The 20,596-nt window shown below is 49.3% G+C and overlaps 2 protein-coding genes across 15 annotated transcripts in view; one reads left to right on the top strand and one right to left on the bottom strand.

The window, feature by feature from the left end:
• Positions 1-20,596, top strand: part of LOC122870097 — a 387,819-nt gene that overhangs the window by 179,416 nt on the left and 187,807 nt on the right. The window lies entirely within an intron of this gene.
• On the bottom strand, positions 9,354-20,415 carry LOC122870286 (cytochrome b5 domain-containing protein 1). 2 transcript variants are annotated; one of them, XM_044184424.1, is made up of 7 exons: positions 20,018-20,415; positions 18,826-18,902; positions 18,524-18,742; positions 15,393-17,541; positions 13,494-13,602; positions 13,295-13,353; positions 12,840-13,095 (listed from the first exon to the last, which is right to left on the bottom strand). In XM_044184424.1, exons 1-4 carry the CDS (start codon positions 20,154-20,156, stop codon positions 17,311-17,313), a joined length of 666 nt encoding a protein of 221 aa, XP_044040359.1. In that variant the 5' UTR covers positions 20,157-20,415; the 3' UTR covers positions 12,840-13,095; positions 13,295-13,353; positions 13,494-13,602; positions 15,393-17,310. The 2 variants fall into 2 exon arrangements, 1 of the variants encoding a protein (XP_044040359.1); XR_006376518.1 differs by lacking the exons at positions 15,393-17,541; positions 18,524-18,742; positions 18,826-18,902; positions 20,018-20,415 and adding an exon at positions 9,354-9,368 and having other exon boundaries at positions 12,717-13,095; positions 13,494-13,620.

Below are 20,596 nucleotides of genomic sequence, written 5' to 3'. Positions count from 1 at the left end.
GCAGAAGTCGACTCCCTCGTGGAGGAGTTGAAGGAAGCGTTCTCCTCTCTAGAGAGATTCCGCCTTTCCATTATAGATTCAGTCGATATCAAGCGCAGACATTTTGTATACTCCTTAATGGAGAGAACAATATTATCCAGACCCTGGCTTGCGACTCTTCCCATTATGGTAGAGAACCTTGCATCAATCTCCACCATGAGGCAAGGTTTGCAGCCCTACCTAGATCCCCGCCTGCTACCAACCAGCCAGACTCCCGGCCCACAAGCAACCAGCCAGACTCCCGCCCCGCCAGTCATCAGCCTGCACCCCGACCCACTAGCAACCAGCCAGGCTCCCGCCCCACCAGTCATCAGCCTGCACCCCAGCCTGCTGGTCCCCAGCTCATATCCCCACATGCTTACCTCCTGCGTGCTAGTCTCCAGTCAGCATCTCAGCCTGAAAACCAGGTGGTACCTCAGTCTGTTGCTTGGCGCCTTCTGGGAAACCCCGCAGGGAGAAGCGTGGCTCCCTCAGCTGCTCGCCTGCACCGCTGCCCAGCTGCACACTGGATTGCAACCGCATCCTTTCCCGGCTGGATCGCAGCAGCAGCCATCTCTAGTCGCCACTGGATCGCAGCTGCCTCCTTTCCCGGCTGGATTGCAGCAGCATCAACCCCTTGCCGCCGCTGGATCGCAGAGGCACCAATCCCTTGCCACTGCTGGATTGTAACTGTCTCCTTTCCCGGTTGGATCACAGCAGCTCCAATCCCTTGCCGCCGCAAGCCGGCAAGCACGGTGAGGATCATGTTTTTTGACTTCTCCAGTGCTTTCAACACCATCCGGCCAGCCCTGCTGGGTAAGAAGCTGCCAGCGATGCAGGTGGATGCCCCCCTTGTGTCCTGGATTGTTGACAACCTGACTGGCAGACCACAGCATGTGCGCCTGCAGCACTGTGTGTCAGACAGCGTAGTCAGCAACACTGGGGGCCCCTCAGGGGACTGTTCTCTCTCCCTTCCTCTTCTCCATCTACACCACAGACTTCAGCTACCACACAGAGTCCTGCCACCTTCAGAAGTTTTCTGATGACTCTGCTGTGGTGGGATGTATCATTGGTGATGATGAGACTGAGTACAGGGCTGTGGTGGGGAACTTTGTCTCATGGTGTGAGCAGAACCATCTGCAGCTCAATGCGACAAAGTCAGAGGAGCTGGTTGTAGATCTAAGAAGGGCCAAGGCACCAGTGACCCCCGATCAGTGTGGATATTGTAGAGGATTACAAGTACCTGGGAGTACACATGGACAATAAACTGGACTGGGCTAAGAACACTCATGTCGTAAGTGGTGCAGAATGAGGACCCAAATGCAGAAGACCAGGAAGCGGAGTGAGGATGAGGTAGCCGGATGACTACAGTATTTAAGGGCTAAGTGGTAGACTTCGGGGGGACTGCCCGGGGGCTGGGTATGTGCAGAGCTGAGGACCTCGGGTGGATGGCCCGGGGGCTGGACACGTGCGGTGCTGGGGACCTCGGGCGGACGGCCCGGGGGCTGGACATGTGCGGAGCTCATCTCATGAGGTCGAAGACAAAAAACATCTGGAGGCTTGGCGGAATGCCAGCGTTGCAGGCAGAAGGACACTAGAGGCCAGCAGCAATGGCGAGACCCTTCTGGAGCCCGGCGGCGAAGGCAAAACCCTTCTGGAGCCTAGGGGCGAAGGCAAAACCCTTCTGGAGGATGGAGAACCAGATCAGGGTCCGGCGATGGGACAGCAGGACAGGAAGTCAGCGACAGGGAAATTGGCAGAGGAGCTGGCAGAACCAGCGATGCCCGGGAACCCGGAGAGTGCCACTCCTGCAGAGGAGGGTGCTGGTGCTGCTGCTGCTGCTGCTGTGATCCAGCAGAAAATTCAGTGGAGTGCTGCAACCCAGCAGAGAGTTCAGCGGCGTGCTGCGGTCCAGCACACGGTTGTTATCGACTGAATCTATAATGGAATGGCGGAATCTCTCTAGAGTGGAGAACACTTCCTTCAACTCCTCCACAAGGGAGTCGACTTCTGCTGGGTCCATGACTGGTCTGATCATTCTGTCGTAAGTGGTGTAGTATGAGGACCCAAATGCAGAAGACCAGGAAGCGGAGTGAGGATGAGGTAGCCGGATGACTACAGTATTTATTGGGTGCTGTAGCTTACAGGTAGGTACAGGCAGACAGGCAACAAACAGGTAACAGGCAGGTAGGCAGATACAGGTCCGGGTACAGGAAAACCAGGTTACCGGCTGGCAGTGGTAGAAACAAGGAAATGATCCCAACAAGGCTAAACAAATCCAACAGGGAGCAGGCAAAGTTCAAAATCCAGAATCAGGACACGGTCCAAGGGAGACAAAGAATAATTCCAGCCAAACTTAACAGAAACAACTGCCTGGCCGCTTGACAATGGCACAAAGACTACACGCCATCTTGGACAGTGTCTCCCACCCACTCCTGGTGTTGATCAAACAAAGGAGTACCTTCAGGGAAAGACTCATCCCCCCAAAATGCACCACAGCGCGCCACAGGAAGTCATTCCTGCCCGTGACCATCACACTCTTTAACTCCTCCCTCTAAGTGTTGGGGAAACTGGCACTGATATTACTCAACTGGGCATTGGACCATTAATATCACTGCAGTACCTGAAATATTGTGCAATATTCTCAATATTCTCTTACTCCTGTGCAGTATACTCTGTTCTCAGTTTAATTATTCCATGTTTGTTGATATTTATTAAACTATATTACTGCTGTGCAATATCCTCCGCCTAATAAGCTCGTTAAATCTGCTACACTCAGCTTGACAGTACACACGATTGCACTACTATTACTTATATTATTACATTGTACTATACAGGGGGATCGAACGGGGCGTCAAGGAAGCCATTTTTGTGAAGAAAGAGAACCCCTCTTTGAACAGAAATGGTGGTCTGAGATTTAATCTGCCCAAAGTCTATCAGAGTGTATTATCACCTTGGTCACGCCTATCACATGCTAATCAGGCACTTAACAGTGATGAAGTAGATGCAGCCAGAGAACAATAGGCCTGATTACTGGGCCATCTTGAAACTATTAGGTCAGTTTCAGGTGAAACTAGCTATTAACAGATACTCAGGCAGATTCCTTCCTGAGGGCAGGGCTTATGTAACTCAGAGTAGCTTAAATTTCCAGTTCCCGTCCAATTTTTTCACAATTGAGAATGACTTCCGGATGGGAGCCGAAACGTCTTGATTCTGAAAACAGTGTCCAGATGACTACGACTGAAACCTTTTCTACGATTGTACTATACACTTACTTAGTTTTATACTTCATACCCACTTGTACTTAATTTGATTAGGTGTATTATAGTGTATCATATTTGATTTGCTTGCAGACTTATTTATTATTATGTCTATTTCTATTCTATTAGTACTTCTCCTGTGTGACGTGATAGTGAGCAGCTGTAACAAAGAGTTTCCCCTCACGGATCAATAAAGTATTTCTGATTCTAGTGGCTGATGGCTGGATTTGTGGGTTCAGCCAGGGGAGTGCCTGCTGCTGATTGGTCCATTCACAACATGTAGCATCTCCAGCAGTCTGACGGCAGCCAACCGGAAACAGTCGAAGCACTTCTCTGTAGAAAAAAAAAAACAACCACAAGAGAAATCCCCCAGTCACTGAGACACAAACAGGGCCTTTCATCGTCAGGTCTCTGGGGGAAACAGCAGGCAAGATATACTGTGACATTACTACGTCTTTAAAAGAAACTGATTTAGTCAGCTCAAAGAGTCTACAGGGTTTTTTCCTGCATAATCTCTCTTCCACACTCCGGCCCAGTTGGTGCCGGTAATGCATCATAGAAACGAAAGTAGAGAACACACTTGTGTGTCGGCGTTTTTGTGCACCCGGCAGAAGTGGATGCACGGTCACTCACCGGCGGGGGTGGTGAGAAGGCTCCGGTGAGTTCGACTCTACGCCAACCGGAGCACTGGACTGTAGCCTGTAAGGACAGACATGGTGCAAAGCGCACGACTCCTCCACCTTCACATCGGGACCTCCCGCTGGCCAACAGGTTTGACATCCTGGACACTCAGGACTTTCCTCCACTGGAGGGACGCTCCCTTTTTCCAGCAGCCAAGTCTTCCTCCTCCTCTCGCCGCAAGTTACTGAAAGAGGCCGTGATCAGGAGAAGCTCTGGGGGTCTCATTCGTCCTGAGATGGCAGAGAACACCTCTGCTAAGAAGGACGCCACCCCCTCGCCGCAGCAGTCCCCGGCCACAGCTATCCCAGGGACGGCTGATGGAACTCGGCGGGCTCCACGATCATCGACTCTGCCTCCTCTCATCCCCCAACTACGCTGATTGTTGGAGATTCCATAGTGAGGAATATCCGCCGCTAATGCGGTCACACGCTGCTTTCCGGAGCTACGACCCCGACATCCTCGAAAAGCTCCTGGACTTCTGGCTGCACTCCCGGCGACTATCACGAAAATCATAGTCCATGTCGGCACCAATGACACCGCCCGTCAGCAATCGGAGCTGACGAAAGCAGACTTCATCCGCCTTTTGACCTGCTCAACAGCACCGGAAAGCATGCTTTCATTTCGGTCCAATTCCTACACTGGGTCGGGAATTGGCCGTTTTAGCAGGATCCTCAGCCTTCATACCTGGCTCCAGTCTGTCTGCAGCACCCATGACGTTGGTTTTATTCAAAACTTTAACTTATTCTGGGATCGTTCTTCCTTGTTTACACGAGATGGTCTTCACCCAAACAAGTCAGGTAGTCGCATGCTGGCGGCTAACCTGCAGCACGCTGTGCTGTCCTCCTCACGTAGTTGACTATTTACATCACCTGTTTCCCCTCGCTTTTCTTCTTTCTCTTCTCTGCCCACCAAAAACTGCCATGCACCCTCTGCTGTTACTACCTCCCCCTTGTGGACTGATCATAGTGCTGCTATCTGGAGCCCGGATGCCTCTAGTGCCACCTTTAACATTCCTGTGGTAATTTCGGACAGGTCCTTAATGCGAAACAGACACAGCCGACACAGCGACAATAATAACTTAATAAAGATCCGGGCCGGAACCCGACCTCCAGTCTCATCATCAAATCTGAACCAGACTTTTTAAGATGGCTCTTCGGCATGTAAGATCCCTCTCTAACAAAACGTTTATTTTAAATGACTTTATCTCTTCCACTGATTTAGACTTTATGTTTTTAACTGAATTCTGGTTACGTCCTGGTGATCACAGTCAGCTGGCTGAATTGTGCCCTCCTGATTTTGACTGCTTTAGTTGCCCTAGGGTCTGTGGTCGAGGTGGGGGCCTCATTACTGTCTATAGGAAGCATTTTAAGTGTGACCTCATAGCTTGCAATGATTTTTCCTCCTTTGAAGTGCTCATGTTTAAACTTGGTGGCCCCCTCCATATTTGCTATTATATATCGCCCCCCTAAACCAGCTGGTTACTTCTTGTTGGAACTCCCTGAGTTTTTATCCAGTCTTGTGTTAAATTATGATAGAATTCTTCTTTGTGGTGATTTTAATATTCACGTTGATGACTCCTCTAATGCCCTTGCTGCTGATTTTTTAAATATCACTAACTCTTTCAACTTACAACAACATGTGTCTGGCCAAACTCATTCCCGTGGCCACACCTTAGACCTAGTCTTTACTTTGGGCCTGAAAACCCCATCTGTGAAAACCAGGGACATGTTTGTATCTGATCACCTATGCATTGTTTTCAACTGTGAATTAGAGGCTGCCAGTACTGTCTTATCCCGCTCTAAGTACACACACGTCCTTAATGAGCATAGTGCCTCAAAATTCTGTACACTGTTCAATTCTCCGGGCAGTGTGTTTCCCGATTCCTCCAACACCAACGATTTGGTTGATTATTTTAACTACCTGTGTTCTTCAACCTTAGATCTCATAGCTCCTTTGAAAAATAGACCAAACCCAAAGACTAGAAAACAGCCATGGTTAAATGACAGTATTCGAAGCTGTAAAAAGAATTGCAGAAGAGCAGAACGCAGATGGAAGAAATCACGTCTCCAGGTCCACTTTGTGGCCATGAAAGAGTTATTACGCCTTTATAACAGGATGGTGAAGGATGCAAGAACATGCCATTTCTCTGCACTTATTTCTGCCCATCAGCACAACCCCAGATTCCTATTTAAGACTGTGGATCAGTTAGTTAACCCAGCCTCTCCTTGTGCCCCTGCTGAGTGTGATGCTGATTGTGAAAAGTTTCTTTTGCACTTTGCAGGAAAGGTGGAGTTAATAAGATCTGATATCACCCCCAATCCTGCCTTTTTAGATGTGGATCACCCGCTCAGGGCTTCTTTGAGCAATTTTTCTGCTGTTACTCTGCCCGAACTCGCAGACATCATGTCTTTTATGAGAGTATCCTCCAGCCCTCTGGACAAAATACTAGGTTTCTATTAGAAGTTATGGATTGTATTGCGCCCCTTTTACAAATTATTTTTAACAGCTCGCTGTCTACTGGCTGTGTCCCTGATTTCTTTAAAACAGCTTGTGTCCAGCCAGTCTTAAAAAAACCTGGGCTTGATCCCACCCTCCTGGATAACTACCGCCCAATATCCAAATTGCCTTTTATTTCGAAGATTCTCGAAAAACTTGTATCTAAGCAACTTCCCGCTGCTGTGGAAAACAATAATACATTTGAAAAGTTCCAATCTGGCTTTCGTCAACACCACAGCACTGAGACAGCCCTTCTCAAAGTCACTAATGACCTTTTAATGAATGCAGACGCAGGCATGTGTTCAATTCTTGTGCTGTTGGACATAAGTGCTGCCTTTGATACAATTGATCATGGCATTCTTTTAGACAGACTGAGGCACTGGGTGGGCGTATCTGGCACTGCACTAGACTGGTTCTCATCTTATCTGTCCAATAGGAAATTCTGTGTTAGCATTAATTACTTAAAGTCATCCTTTTCCCATATCAAGTATGGTGTGCCTCAAGGTTCAGTTCTGGGACCAATATTGTTCTCCTTATACATGCTTCCCTTGGGTGATGTAATCCGCAGACATGGTATTTCTTTTCATTGTTATGCGGATGACACACAGTTGTACCTCCCTGTCAAGCCCACTGACCTCAATTCTCTGCAGGACTGCCTGTCTGACATAAAAACTGGATGTCGATAAATTTTCTTCAGCTCAACTCAAATAAAACTGAAATCCTTGTTATTGGGCCACAACACATCACTAAACAAATACTGCCATCTACTGGTAACCTGTCACAACATATCAAGTCTGTTGCAAGAAATCTTGGTGTCCTGTTTGATAGCAATTTATGTTTTGAGCAACATATCACTAAGCTTGTCCAATCATGTTTCTATCACCTCAGAAATATTGCAAAAATACGATCTATTTTAAATCTTAGTGATGCAGAAACTGTTGTGCATGCTTTTATCTCCTCACGCCTTGATTATTGTAACAGCCTGTTCACTTGTCTTAATCAAAAAACTCTAACACGACTGCAGACTGTACAGAACTCAGCTGCTAGGCTGTTAACCAGGACCAAGAAGTACGATCACATCACACCTGTTTTAGCCTCTTTACACTGGCTCCCTGTTGGTTTTAGGATTGATTTTAAGATCTTGTTGATTACTTTTAAGGCTCTTCATGGCCTGGCCCCAGATTATATTTTAGACCTTGTAATCCCTTATGAACCTTCACGTAGTTTGAGATCTTCGGGCAGGGGTCTCCTGTCTGTTCCTGAGTCCAGGATGAAAACTAAGGGGGACAGAGCTTTTGCTATCAGGGCCCCGAGGCTCTGGAACAACTTGCCCGAAGAAATTAGGTTGTCTGAGTCAGTGTCTTCGTTTAAATCTCGTCTCAAAACACATTTTTATCTGAAAGCATATCCTGATTTTACTTGAACTGGCTGTTTATTTTACTGTTTATTTTATTGTTTTTCTGTATTCCATGTGTTTTATTTCTTTATATTTCGTCATTCACTGTGTTATTTTATTTTTCTTGTTGTGAAGCACTTTGTACTTTGTTTTGATAAGTGATCTATAAATAAAGTTTTATTATTATTATTATTATCTCTAAGCTGCTTTGCCAATAAACGCTGAAGAAGAAGAAGTCCTAGGACATTAAACCCAGTTGTATCTGTTTTGTGTGTTAGAGCTGAGCGATAGGCCGAGTGCTTTGTTGGTTTACCCGAAGTATCTGTGGAAATGTTGTACGTGTTGTTGTGCCTGCTCCGGCTTCCTGCCCCAGTCCAGAGACATGCAGGTTAACTCTAAACTGCCTGTACTGACTGACAGGTGAACTGTCCACGTAAACCCCACCTCTCACCCAGTATCAGCTGTGATTGGCCCTGCCCCCCTAAAACTCCCTTTAAATGGCCTGGATCAGAGCAGACTCCGGTGTGACTCCGGGTGTTTATTCCACCAGAGCTCCGGCACTCAGCAGCTGTCGGTCGGCGAGCAGCGGCGCTGTCCCTCCGCTCTGCCCGCTCCTCCACACACAACACTGCAAAGCCCCGCGATACACGTCTTTGCACTGACTTTGTATGTAATTCGATTCACTTTTGGTGTGAACACACCATTAGGTTCAGTAAATGTCTTGTTGGTTGTTTGGTCAGCACTTTGTGAGGAAATGGATTCTTTGGTTTGTTGTTTTGGTCTTGGTGCACCCGACATACCGCTTCAGTTTGTCATCCCAGTTTCACCTTTTTGCAGTAATTAATTGCAACTCAGTGTTCAGACTTTGGTTTGGGGCCCGGGGACGGAGCGACCTTTTAACCTTCATGTTGCGCGCCTTCGCTCCTAGACGGGGGCTTAACAGTAACATAATTAAACGTCAACATTAAAGTCCAGCAGTGTTTTTCTCTCGTGGAGAAAGGCCGACTTTCGGTGTGTGACTTATACGACACGTCTGGAACAAAATTTCATTTGTACCGAAGAGAAAATTCAAAGTACGAGAAAACTGCTGAACGTGACAAAATCTCTTAAATCCCTCGTGCGTGGCACTTAAGGCTGAATCTGCTCTGTTCTCACATGATGGCCAAAACGCTTCTCTGGGGGAACAAACATGTGTTTGTGTCTGTTTCTGTGCACAACACTCCTGCCCGCCCCCCACGCAGCACACACGTCCTCACAAACCAAGTTAAACCAGAAAAAGAACAGTTCCAGGATACCTTGAAGGCCACAAATCAATGAGGAGACTCAAATGGTCCTTCGGGAGGTTTCAGGGGTCCTTGAAGAAGGTCCTGGAGTCCTTGAGAGGTTCCAAGGTCCAAACAGAGGCTTAAATGGTCCTTGATGAGGCTTCTGGCGTTAACGAGGATAGTCCTGCTAAAAAGCAACTAGCCTAGCTTAAGATAGTAGTACTTGTGTTATTCTCTATCATTCTACAAACCCTCCTCCTTGAACCGCCACCTTAACGTGGTGGAGGGGTTTGAGTACCCGAATGACCCTGGGAGCTATGTTGTCTGGGGCTTTATGCCCCTGGTAGGGTCACCCATGGCAAACAGGTCCAGGGTGACGGGTCAGACTAAGAGCGGTTCAGAAGCCCCCTATGAATTTTCAACCAAGGCCAGTTACGTCGCCCGGATTGGCGCTACCGGGGCCCCACCCTGGAGCCAGGCCCGGGGTGGGTGCTCGACGGCGAGCGCCTGGTGGCCGGGCCTTTCCCCACGGGGCCCGGCCGGGCACAGCCCGAAGGAGCGGCGTGGGGCCGTCCTCCCGTGGACCCACCACCCGCAGGAGGATCCGTAAGGGGCGGTGCAGAGAGATCTGGGCGGCAGCCGAAGGCAGGGGCCGGCGACCAGATCTCCGGACACAGAAACTGGCTCTAGGGACATGGAATGTCACTTCGCTGGGGAAGGAGCCTGAGCTTGTGCGGGAGGTTGAGCGTTACCGGCTAGATATAGTCGGCCTCGCCTCCACGCACAGCCTGGGCTCTGGAACCCGTCTCCTCGAGAGGGGCTGGGCGCTCCATTTCTCTGGCGTTGCCTGCGGGGAGGCGGCGGGCTGGTGTGGGCCTGCTCATAGCCCCACAGCTCAGCCGTCACGTGTTGGAGTTTACCCGGTGAACGAGAGGGTCGCGTCCCTCCGCCGGGTGGGGGGACAGGTCTCTCACTGTTGTGGCGGCCTATGGGCGAGAACGGCAGTGCAGAGTACCAGGCCTTCTTGGGGTCCCTGGGAGGGGTACTAGACAGTGCACCGCCCGGGGACTCCGTTGTTCTACTGGGGACTTCAACGCCCACGTGGGCAACGACAGTGCCACCTGGAGAGGGGTAATCGGAAGGAACGGCCCCTGATCTGAACCCAAGTGGTGTTCAGTTGTTGGACTTCTGTGCTAGTTGCAGTTTGTCCATAACTAACACCATGTTCAAGCACAAGGGTGTCCATCAGTGCACGTGGCACCAGGACACCTGGGCCGGAGGTCGATGATCGACTTTGTTGTCGTATCATCTGACCTCCCGCCGCGTGTCTTGGACACTCGGGTGAAGAGAGGGGCGGAGCTGTCAACCGATCACCACCTGGTGGTGAGTTGGATCCGCTGGCAGGGGAGGAAGCCGGACAGACTTGGCAGGCCCAAGCGTGTCGTGAGGGTCTGCTGGGAACGTCTGGCGGAGCCCGCTGTCAGCAGGGTCTACAACTCACACCTCCAGGAGAGCTTCTCCCAGATCCCGGGAGGCTGGGGACATTGAGTCCGAGTGGACCATGTTTTCCACCTCCATTGTCGATCACGCGCGGCTCGTAGCTGTGGTCGCAAGGTTTCTGGTGCCTGTCGCGCGGCAATCCCGAACCCGGTGGTGGACGCCGGAAGTAAGGGATGCCATCAGGCTGAAGAAGGAGTCCTATCGGGCCTTGTTGGCTCGTGGGACTCCCGAGGCAGCTGACGGGTACCGGCAGGCTAAGCGTGCTGCAGCCCGTGCGGTCACAGAGGCAAAAACTCAGGATTGGGAGAGGTTCGGAGAGGCCATGGAGGAGGACTATCGGTCGGCCTCAAAGAAATTCTGGCAAACCGTCCGACGGCTCAGGAGGGGGAAGCAGTGCTTCACCAACACCGTGTACGGTGCGGGTGGAGAGCTGTTGACCTCGACTGGGGATGTTGTCGGACGGTGGAAGGAATACTTTGAGGATCTCCTCAATCCCGCTGTCACGTCTTCCGAAGAGGAAGCGGAGGCTGGGGACCGGGAGGCGGACTCATCCATCACCCTGGCCGAAGTCACTGAGGTTGTTGGCAAGCTCCTTGGTGGCAAGGCTTCAGGGGTGGATGAGATCCGTCCTGAGTATCTTAAGTCTCTGGATGTTGTGGGACTGTCTTGGCTGACACGTCTCTGCAACATCGCGTGGCGGTCTGGGGACAGCGCCTCTGTACTGGCAGACCGGGGTGGTGGTCCCTCTGTATAAGAAGGGGACCGGAGGGTGTGTTCCAATCACAGAGGGATCACACTTCTCAGCCTCCCGGTAAGGTCTACTCCAGGGTACTGGAGAGGAGAATTAGTCCGATAGTCGAACCTCGGATTCAGGAGGAGCAGAGTGGTTTCGTCCCGGTCGTGGAACACTGGACCAGCTCTATACTCTCCATCGGGTGCTCGAGGGTTCATGGGAGTTTGCCCAACCAGTCCACATGTGCTTTGTGGATCTGGAGAAGGCATTCGACCGTGTGCCCCGGGCGCTTTGTGGGGAGTGCTCTGGGAGTATGGGGTCCGGGGCCCTTTGCTAAGGGCTGTCCGGTCCCTGTATAACCGGAGCAGGAGCTGTGTTCGCATTGCCGGCAGTAAGTCAGACCTGTTCCCGGTGCATGTTGGACTCCGCCAGGGCTGCCCTTTGTCACCGGTTCTGTTCATAATTTATATGGACAGAATTTCTAGGCGCAGTCAGGGGCGGAGGGTGTCCGGTTTGGGAACCACAGGATCTCATCTCTGCTGTTTGCAGATGATGTCGTTCTGATGGCTTCTTCAAACCAGGACCTGCAGCATGCACTGGGACGGTTTGCAGCCGAGTGTGAAGCAGCTGGGATGAGAATCAGCTCTTCCAAATCTGAGGCCATGGTTCTTGACCGGAAAAAGGTGGTTTGCTCTCTTCGGGTAGGTGGGGAGTCCTTGCCTCAAGTGGAGGAGTTCAAGTACCTCGGGGTCTTGTTCACGAGTGAGGGACGGATGGAGCGTGAGATTGACAGGCGGATCGGTACAGCGTCTGCAGTGATGCGGGCGCTGTATCGGACCGTTGTGGTGAAGAAGGAGCTGAGTCGAAAGACAAAGCTCTCGATTTACGGTCAATCTACGCCCCTGCCCTCACCTATGGTCATGAGCTCTGGGTAGTGACCGAAAGGACAAGATCGCGGATACAAGCGGCCGAAATGGGCTTCCTCCGCCGAGTGGCTGGGCGCTCCCTTAGAGATAGGGTGAGGAGCTCAGTCACACGGGGAGCTCGAGTAGAGCCGCTGCTCCTCCACGTCGAGAGGAGCCAGCTGAGGTGGCTAGGGCATCTGATCCGGATGCCTCCTGGACGCCTCCCTCGGGAGGTGTTCTGGGCATGTCCCACCGGGAGGCGGCCCCGGGGAAGACCCAGGACACACTGGAGGGACTATGTCTCTCGGCTGGCCTGGGAACGCCTCGGGATCCCCCCGGAGGAGCTGGAGGAAGTGTCTGGAGCGAAGGAAGTCTGGGAGTCCCTGCTTAGACTGCTGCCCCCGCGACCCGGCCCCGGATAAGCGGAAGAAAATGGATGGATGGATGGATTCTACAAACCACACACGCGTAAACCTGAACGGCCTTTTAGTAAAGTACAAGAAACCTCTGAAGTATTTTAAAAGTGATTTTCATGAAGAGACGTCATGTTTGTAAAAAGCAGCACGCAGTAAAATACACCGAAGGTTTGTTTTATTCTTTCGTCTTTATTGTGTTTTATATAGAAAACATCAGTAATGGAATTATAGCTAGGAAGGCGGGGTCAAACCCGCCGTGACCTATGACCTCTCACCCCCAGCTGTAGGGGGAGGGGCTTCAGTGGTCATAGGTTGTCAGTTGTCACGGTGACAGACAGGAAGTCAGGACGGAGCTTTAGTTGATCTTTGGGTGGCGGAAGTCTTTGCCGGCGAACTTGGCCTTGTCTCCGAGCTCCTCCTCGATCCTGCAGGTCACAGAGGTCACAGAGGTCAGAGGTCACAGAGGTCACAGAGGTCACAGAGGTCACAGAGGTCAGAGGTCACCGAGGTCAGAGGTCACAGAGGTCAGGTCAGCTGACTGTCTGCTGTGTGTTTTTATTCCTCTGTCAACTCTTAGACTCAACAAGCAGCGTTAACTCGTAAAATTTAACGTGACGCTCTCACCTCATCAGCTGGTTGTATTTGGCCAGACGCTCCGACCTGCAGGGAGCCCCGGTCTTTATCTGAGAGAGAGAGAGACAGGTGGTCACTACTTGTCTCTTTACCTGTCTACCTGCTTGTCTACTCCACCTGTCTGTCTGTCTACCTGTCTCCCTGCCTGTTTACTTACTTGTCTTATTGTCTTTTCTTTCTGTCTGTCTACCTGTCCGGTGCAGAGTCCGACCACCAGGTCAGAGATGAAGGTGTCCTCAGTCTCTCCGGAGTGATGGCTGACCATCACACCCCAACCACTGCTCTGAGCCAGCTTACACCTGAGAGACAGACAGGTAGGGAGGGACGGGGAGACAGGGGGAAAGGTAGGGGGAGAGAGACAGACAGGGAGGTAGACAGGTAGGGAGAGAGAAAGACAGGTAAAGAGAAAGTGAGACAGACAGACAGACAGACAGGCAGTTGGTCACTTTATCAGGACTTATATGTTTTGTTCTAAAGAAACCTTTTTATTATTTTCAGCAGACAGAAGAGTTCGATTCAACAATTGGAAGATATGAAGTGCAGCAGAACAACAACTCCGTATTTATTATTTATTTACAGAAGCAGCTGTTGGCAGAAATGGAATATAATATTTATCAGAATCAGAAAGACTTTATTGATCCCTGAAGGGAAACTCTTTGTTACAGCAGCTCGTCTTTACGTCAGTGCACACAGGAGAAAGTACTAGCAAACAATATAATACACTATAAAAACTATAAAACAGGTCAGAAAATAAATGAAGTACCAGGTGGGTATAAGTATAAGATAAAACAAGTGTGAAGTACCAAGTGGGTTGATGATGATAATACGGTATAATAATACAATGTAATAATATAAGTAATAAGTAGTAAGTAATGCGACAAAGTCCAAGGAGCTGGTTGTGGATCTATGGAGGGCCAAGGCCCCAGTGACCCCGGTTTCCATCCAGGGGGTCAGTGTGGACACTGTAGAGGACTACAAGTACCTGGGAGTACACATGGACAATAAACTGGACTGGACCAAGAACACTCAGGCTGTTTACAGGAAGGGCCAGAGCCGCCTCTATTTCCTGAGGAGGCTGAGGTCCTTCAACATCTGCCGGACGATGCTGGAGATGTTCTATGAGTCTGTGGTGGCCAGTGCTGTCCTGTATGCTGTTGCATGCTGGGGCAGCAGGCTGAGGGTAGCGGACGCCAACAGGCTCAACAAACTGATCCGTAAGGCCGGTGGCATTGTGGGGTGGAGCTGGACTCTCTGGCGGTGGTGTCAGAGAGGAGGATGCTGGGTAAACTACACGCCATCTTGGACAGTGTCTCCCACCCACTCGATGACGTGCTGGTCAAACAAAGGAGCACCTTCAGCGGAAGACTCATCCCCCCACAATGCACCACAGAGCGCCACAGGAAGTCATTCCTGCCTGTGGCCATCAGACTCTTTAACTCCTCCCTCTAAGTGTCAGTCTGTATGACCCGAAGTCACTAAACTGGACATTGATCATTAACATCTCTGCAATACTTGAATAATTGTGCAATATTCTGTGTTAATACTCCTGTGCAATATTTAGTTTCTCCTATTTATTATTCATACCTCCATTACTGCTGTTGCACCACTACTTATTACTTATATTATTACATTGTATTATTATACTGTATTATCATCATCAACCGGTAAACCCACTTGGTACTTCACACTTATTTTATTTTATACTTATATCCACCTGGTACTTAATTTATTTTCTGACCTGTTTTATAGTTTTTATAGTGTATTGTATTATATTTTTTGCTAGCACTTCCTCCTGTGTGCACTGACGTAAAGACGAGCTGCTGTAACAAAGAGTTTCCCTTCGGGGATCAAAGTATTTTTGATTCTGATGAAATCAACCATTAGTTTTAGAGGTGATGCAGTTGAGAAAACAATAAGGACCATCTCCACATCATGGGATTTAATAATCACTGCAGCAGCTTCTGGACATAAAGCTCATCTCTTCACAAAATAAGGAAACCAAACTTCTGTTAAAACTTCATAACTTTACACCAGGCCTCACTGACAGAAGCAATGAGTTTGTTTGAACACTGGCAACAGCCTGACTCACCTTGTTGAAGTCTCAGTCGCAGAAACAGTCCGGGAGGAAAGACGAGTCGTTTTCTGTCAAACTTCTGCAGCAACAAGCGGCTCTGGTTTCTGGCCTCCTCCCATCAACCAGCCAACTGTGCAAAAACTGTCCATTCATCACCTCCGAAATATATCTGGATCCAGTCCAACGTTTCATAACGTCTCTCCGATGTTCAGATATCTGCTGACAGATTTGTTCTATTTCCAGTGAATCCTCCCAAGACTCGCTGAAGTTCAGCGAACTTCCCTTTAGTTCTGACAGATTTCTCCGGAAGGGAAGTCGACACTTCCTCAAACGAATCACATGAAGGTTCGCATCAAACTCTGTGGGACGACTAGGATTTAACCTTTAACGCAAAGGAACCACCATTACTCTGTTATATCATTCACCTGTATCTGTATGTGGAATATTAAATCATTCAGTAAGGCAGTTTTATAAGTTTGTACTTATATATTTCAGACATGTAGACAACAGCTGTGCTAGCAGCTCTGTGAGCCTGCAGCAGAGACGAGCAGCAGCTTCTTTCTGACTCCACACCAACAGATGTGTTTCATCTTCAAACTTGTAGCCTTCAGCCCCAACCGACACCTGAGGACACTTATCAGACTCCACTCGGCCCCCTCTGCGACACTGAAGGCTTCGTACGACTTTAAAAGATCTGCAGCAGAACTCCCCAACACCTGGAGACACCTGGAGACACCTGGAGACACATGCTGAGGGGGAAAATCAGCACACGTCCCCTTTAATGCTAAGCAGCTATAATGTTCACCTTCTTAGTTTAGCGTGTTAGCATGCTAACATTAGCTAATTAGCAGTAAACACAGAGTGCAGCAGAGGCTGATGGGAACGTCAGCAGCTCTGCAGGTATGGCCAATCCAGCCATTAAAACTGTCGAGATTGAAGTCAGAATTTTAAAATGAAAGCTATCCTGTGGAGTTTTCTGGAGCACTGTTGTTTAGAAGTGGGTTCCTGTTTGTTTGTACTGCGCTCAAATGTCAGCGATGCGCTACGTATTCCTGCCGCCAGGTTCACGCTATTCCACTGATCTACAGGTGCATCACTGCACCAAGAAAAGCAGTGAAGAAGAACACAGGAAGTAAACATGGAAGCAAACAATGCATGATATCGTCTCTGCTAATGTTTGATGAGGATGGAATTTAATTGAGCCCTGTTGTTAGACCTCAGTGATACACACAAGGGAGAAGCACTGAATGTAAAAGGGAGCTGTTTACAAGAAAACTTCACAGGGAGCTTTAGGTCAAAACACTGAGAGTAAAGCATCTGTAATGTGTAGTTTTATAAATGAAGGCATGAACTGACAGTGTGTTGTGTGAACCATCAGCTGAACCTGCAGCTTCGTAGAGACTTTCAGCTCGCTGTTCATCTGCTGGTTCGCTCTCAGCTCTCAGAGCGTCGCTTCCAGAGAAGAAGAAGCTGTGAAAAGCCTCTGAACACGAGCTGCTCTGCAGCAAACAGCAGCCAGACTCGTATTATATAGACCGGACTGACGTTCATCAGGCGACACAGACACGCCTCCTGATGAAGCGTCATGTCGCTCTGCAGCTGTTTGCTGACAGCGTAAAGGTGACGAACCGTTAATGTTGCGTTCACAGACGTTTCTGCTGAAGACAAACGTTACTGCAGGTTTGAAATTACATGTTACAGTTCTGTGTGATTAAAGTCAGACTTTAAGATTCAAATCAGACTTTTACTAATAATTAAAACATTCAGAGATGAATTTCTCATGTTCATTTAATGCCCTGGTTCTGACATGCGGCTGTACAGGTGAGGAGTGAAGCAGGTGACACTCGGCTCTGCTCTTCTTTAATGCAGCTTTAATATTTTCTGTGTTGTCAGGTCACAGCTCAGAAACCTCGGCCCCTGATGAGGTCAGAGGTCAGTCCTCAGTGAGGTCATCGTTGAAGTGGAGGAGGATGGCGGGGGTGAAGAGGTCTCGGTCCAGTCGTACCTGCGTGAGCTCGTGGTCGTCATCGAGGACGTTGTTCTCGCCGAGCGTCCTGCTCATGTCCAGACTCACTCCGCCATGTTTCCAGGTGTAGCTGCAGGCGTGGGAGTTGTAGCGCAGGTAACGCTGGAGGATCTCAGCCAGAGTCTCCTCCGAACACACCTGAGGAACGACAGCAGACAGGTAATACTCCCGAAGCTCAGTGTCTGGTGTGGTGTTGATGTTTGTGTAGCAGGAGACAGTCCTGCGGTGTTCAGGGTCTGCACGTGTCTCCAACACTTGGCCCCAGAGCGAAAGGGGGCCCTGTTTTGATAGCACAACCCAGACCAGTAGGTTTTGGGGCACAGACTGTGTGGGTGTGTCCATCTGCTGCCAGGTGTGCTGATTAATCGATACGCTCTATGAGGCCACAGGCAAAGCCTCCCGAAAATCAAGCCCCGAACGATCGGCCCTGACCTGAAAACTGAGCGGACCTGGTGCCAGAGTGTTTTTGTTGTTTTTTCCCAACACTTTCATAATGTGGCTGCGATGAACGAAAAGTTTAGAAATTGTGTCTCAGCGATGAGAAACGTCAATCTGTGAGACACTGACGGTAAGAGGCAGTGGATCCGTGACTTGATGTTATCTTAATGTGTTCAAAAGATTAATGCTAGCTTAAATAATGAAATCTGTTTTGCCTGTTGATACCGTTAGACTGTAATTTGATCTATACTGAATGTAGGTTTTTCTTCAGGCGCAGTAATCCTGACCTTTAGCATGTTTCTCGCAGTCTGACAGCGATGCTAACTATTTAGCAGCAGAGTAAAACATGCAGGTGTCGGTTTGAGCTTCTGAAGCAGCTTCAGAAACAGTAACCTGCATCAGATAACTGTGATACACGTCTCTGTTGGTGCTAAACAGCGCTAGCTTAGCTGCTGGCTAGCTTAGCTGCTGGCTAGCTTAGCTGCTGGCTAGCTCAGTTAACGTTTTATTTATTCTCAATAAAACAATTATTGATCGACTAAAATAAAGCTTAAATAAAGAATGTTAATGTAAATAACTGAACTGACGTTTTTCGCCACTCAGAGACATTTTATCGACCTCGAGGGTGGGGGGCGGAGCTACGCTTCCAGCCGCCAGTGGGCGGGGTGTGCGGACAGTTCACCTGCAGTCGCTGCTCCTGTGACGTCAGCGTGTTGATGACTCGTATCCACCTGGTTTTGGAGGACAGCAGTCCCACCTCGTAGCGTTCGTCCCTCCACCAGGGCTGGCCGATGTCACTGGCCCAGTCGGAGCGAGGGCCGGCGGGGGGAACGTGCACGAAGCGCCCCCTGGGGGTGTAGTACCTCACACAGTTAGTCAGTGGATCTACATATTTCAGGATCTGAGGACAGAGGACAGATACACGCAGGTAAACCGGGAGCAGAGCTGAGAGCCGATTGGTTGGTTTGTTCGATTAGCGCTCACGTCTTTGGTTTCCGGGTCGAACCAGCAGCTGATGTCCTTTCCTGCGGACTCCATGATGGGCAGCAGGAGCACGTCACCTGCACGGGAACATGCGTTTAACGTTTAGATGAAACATGCTGCACACAGTAGGTACTGATCCAGTCCCTTTGTCACTTCTGTTCCTTTTACTTTAAATGTTTCAGCTGCTTGAACGCAGCGGTGGCCCCGCCCCCCATCAGTTAGACCTGACCCGCCCCCCATCAGTTAGACCTGACCCGCCCCCCATCAGTTAGACCTGACCCGCCCCCCATCAGTTAGACCTGGTCAGTCCCAGACTGTGTTGAAACAGCCTTCAGAGTTAGTCTGGGTCTTTCTGACAGTTCTGTGGGAGATGACTGGAGCAGCTCACACACTTTTACTGCAGCAGAGTGTGTGTTAGTGTGTGTTAGTGTGTGTTAGTGTGTGCAGTGTGTGTACAGTGTGTGTTAGTGTGTGTACAGTGTGTGTTAGTGTGTGTACAGTGTGTGTACAGTGTGTGTTAGTGTGTACAGTGTGTGTTAGTGTGTACAGTGTGTGTACAGTGTGTGTTAGTGTGTGTACAGTGTGTGTTAGTGTGTGTTAGTGTGTGTACAGTGTGTGTACAGTGTGTGTTAGTGTGTGTTAGTGTGTTAGTGTGTGTACAGTGTGTGTTAGTGTGTGTTAGTGTGTTAGTGTGTGTACAGTGTGTGTTAGTGTGTGTACAGTGTGTGTTAGTGTGTTAGTGTGTGTTAGTGTGTGCAGTGTGTGTTAGTGTGTTAGTGTGTTAGTGTGTGTTAGTGTGTTAGTGTGTGTTAGTGTGTTAGTGTGTGTACAGTGTGTGTACAGTGTGTGTTAGTGTGTGTAGTGTGTGCAGTGTGTACAGTGTGTGTTAGTGTGTGTTAGTGTGTACAGTGTGTGTACAGTGTGTGTTAGTGTGTGTACAGTGTGTGTACAGTGTGTGTTAGTGTGTGTGCAGTGTGTGTTAGTGTGTACAGTGTGTTAGTGTGTACAGTGTGATAGTGTGTGTACAGTGTGTGTTAGTGTGTGTACAGTGTGTGTTAGTGTGTGTTAGTGTGTACAGTGTGTGTTAGTGTGTACAGTGTGATAGTGTGTGTACAGTGTGTGTTAGTGTGTGTACAGTGTGTGTACAGTGTGTTAGTGTGTGTTAGTGTGTTAGTGCGTGTTTGACGCTCACCTGCGTGCTGCTCCATCAGCGGGGTCAGGTCCCACACTTTGCCCAGGAAGGACACCCACAGGTCGGCCGCGGTGTTGTGAGCGGCCACCTCGGCGGGGGTGAAGTACTTCGGCCTGTCCATCAGCTTCTGCCGCCTCATGTCTAAACAGAAAGCAGCCCCAAATGTCTCCGGGCTGTCCCGACGGTCGCTGCGGCGTTGGCGCGTTACTATGGCGACAAGGGGCGGGGCCGAGGCGTCACTTCCGCTCTGCCAGATAGCCAATTAAAATGAAGGACACCACCCAACTATGTATGTTTTATATGTAGAAGAAGAAGACCGATTCAAACTTTGTATTCATTAATGGCTCATATTCAGGCTGCTGCTGCTCTTTGACATCATTTATACACTTAGAAACACTTTCATTATATAACGTTTAATTTAACAGAATTTAATCTCATTGTTTATGTATTATTTATTGTTTTATTAAATCTATGTGTTTGTTCTTCTTTGATGTATTGTATTGTGTGCTTCTTTCATGAGCTGTACACGTTAAACACGTTGTTGCTGTGATGAAATGGGAAATAAAGTTTAGTTTGAAC

Source organism: Siniperca chuatsi, linkage group LG22, assembly GCF_020085105.1.
Source record: "Siniperca chuatsi isolate FFG_IHB_CAS linkage group LG22, ASM2008510v1, whole genome shotgun sequence".
NCBI classification, from domain to species: Eukaryota; Metazoa; Chordata; class Actinopteri; order Centrarchiformes; family Sinipercidae; genus Siniperca; species Siniperca chuatsi.
This window is presented reverse-complemented; position numbering and strand designations above follow the sequence as displayed.

Excerpts from the sequence above, each read along its gene's own strand:
- LOC122870286 (XM_044184424.1), bottom strand. The coding sequence starts at position 20,156 with ATGAGGCGGCAGAAGCTGATGGACAGGCCGAAGTACTTCACCCCCGCC. Across the intron at positions 18,743-18,825 it reads TCGACCCGGAAACCAAAGAC|ATCCTGAAATATGTAGATCC; the intron begins GTGAGCGCTAAT and ends CTCTGTCCTCAG. Across the intron at positions 17,542-18,523 it reads CACAGGAGCAGCGACTGCAG|GTGTGTTCGGAGGAGACTCT; the intron begins GTGAACTGTCCG and ends GTCGTTCCTCAG.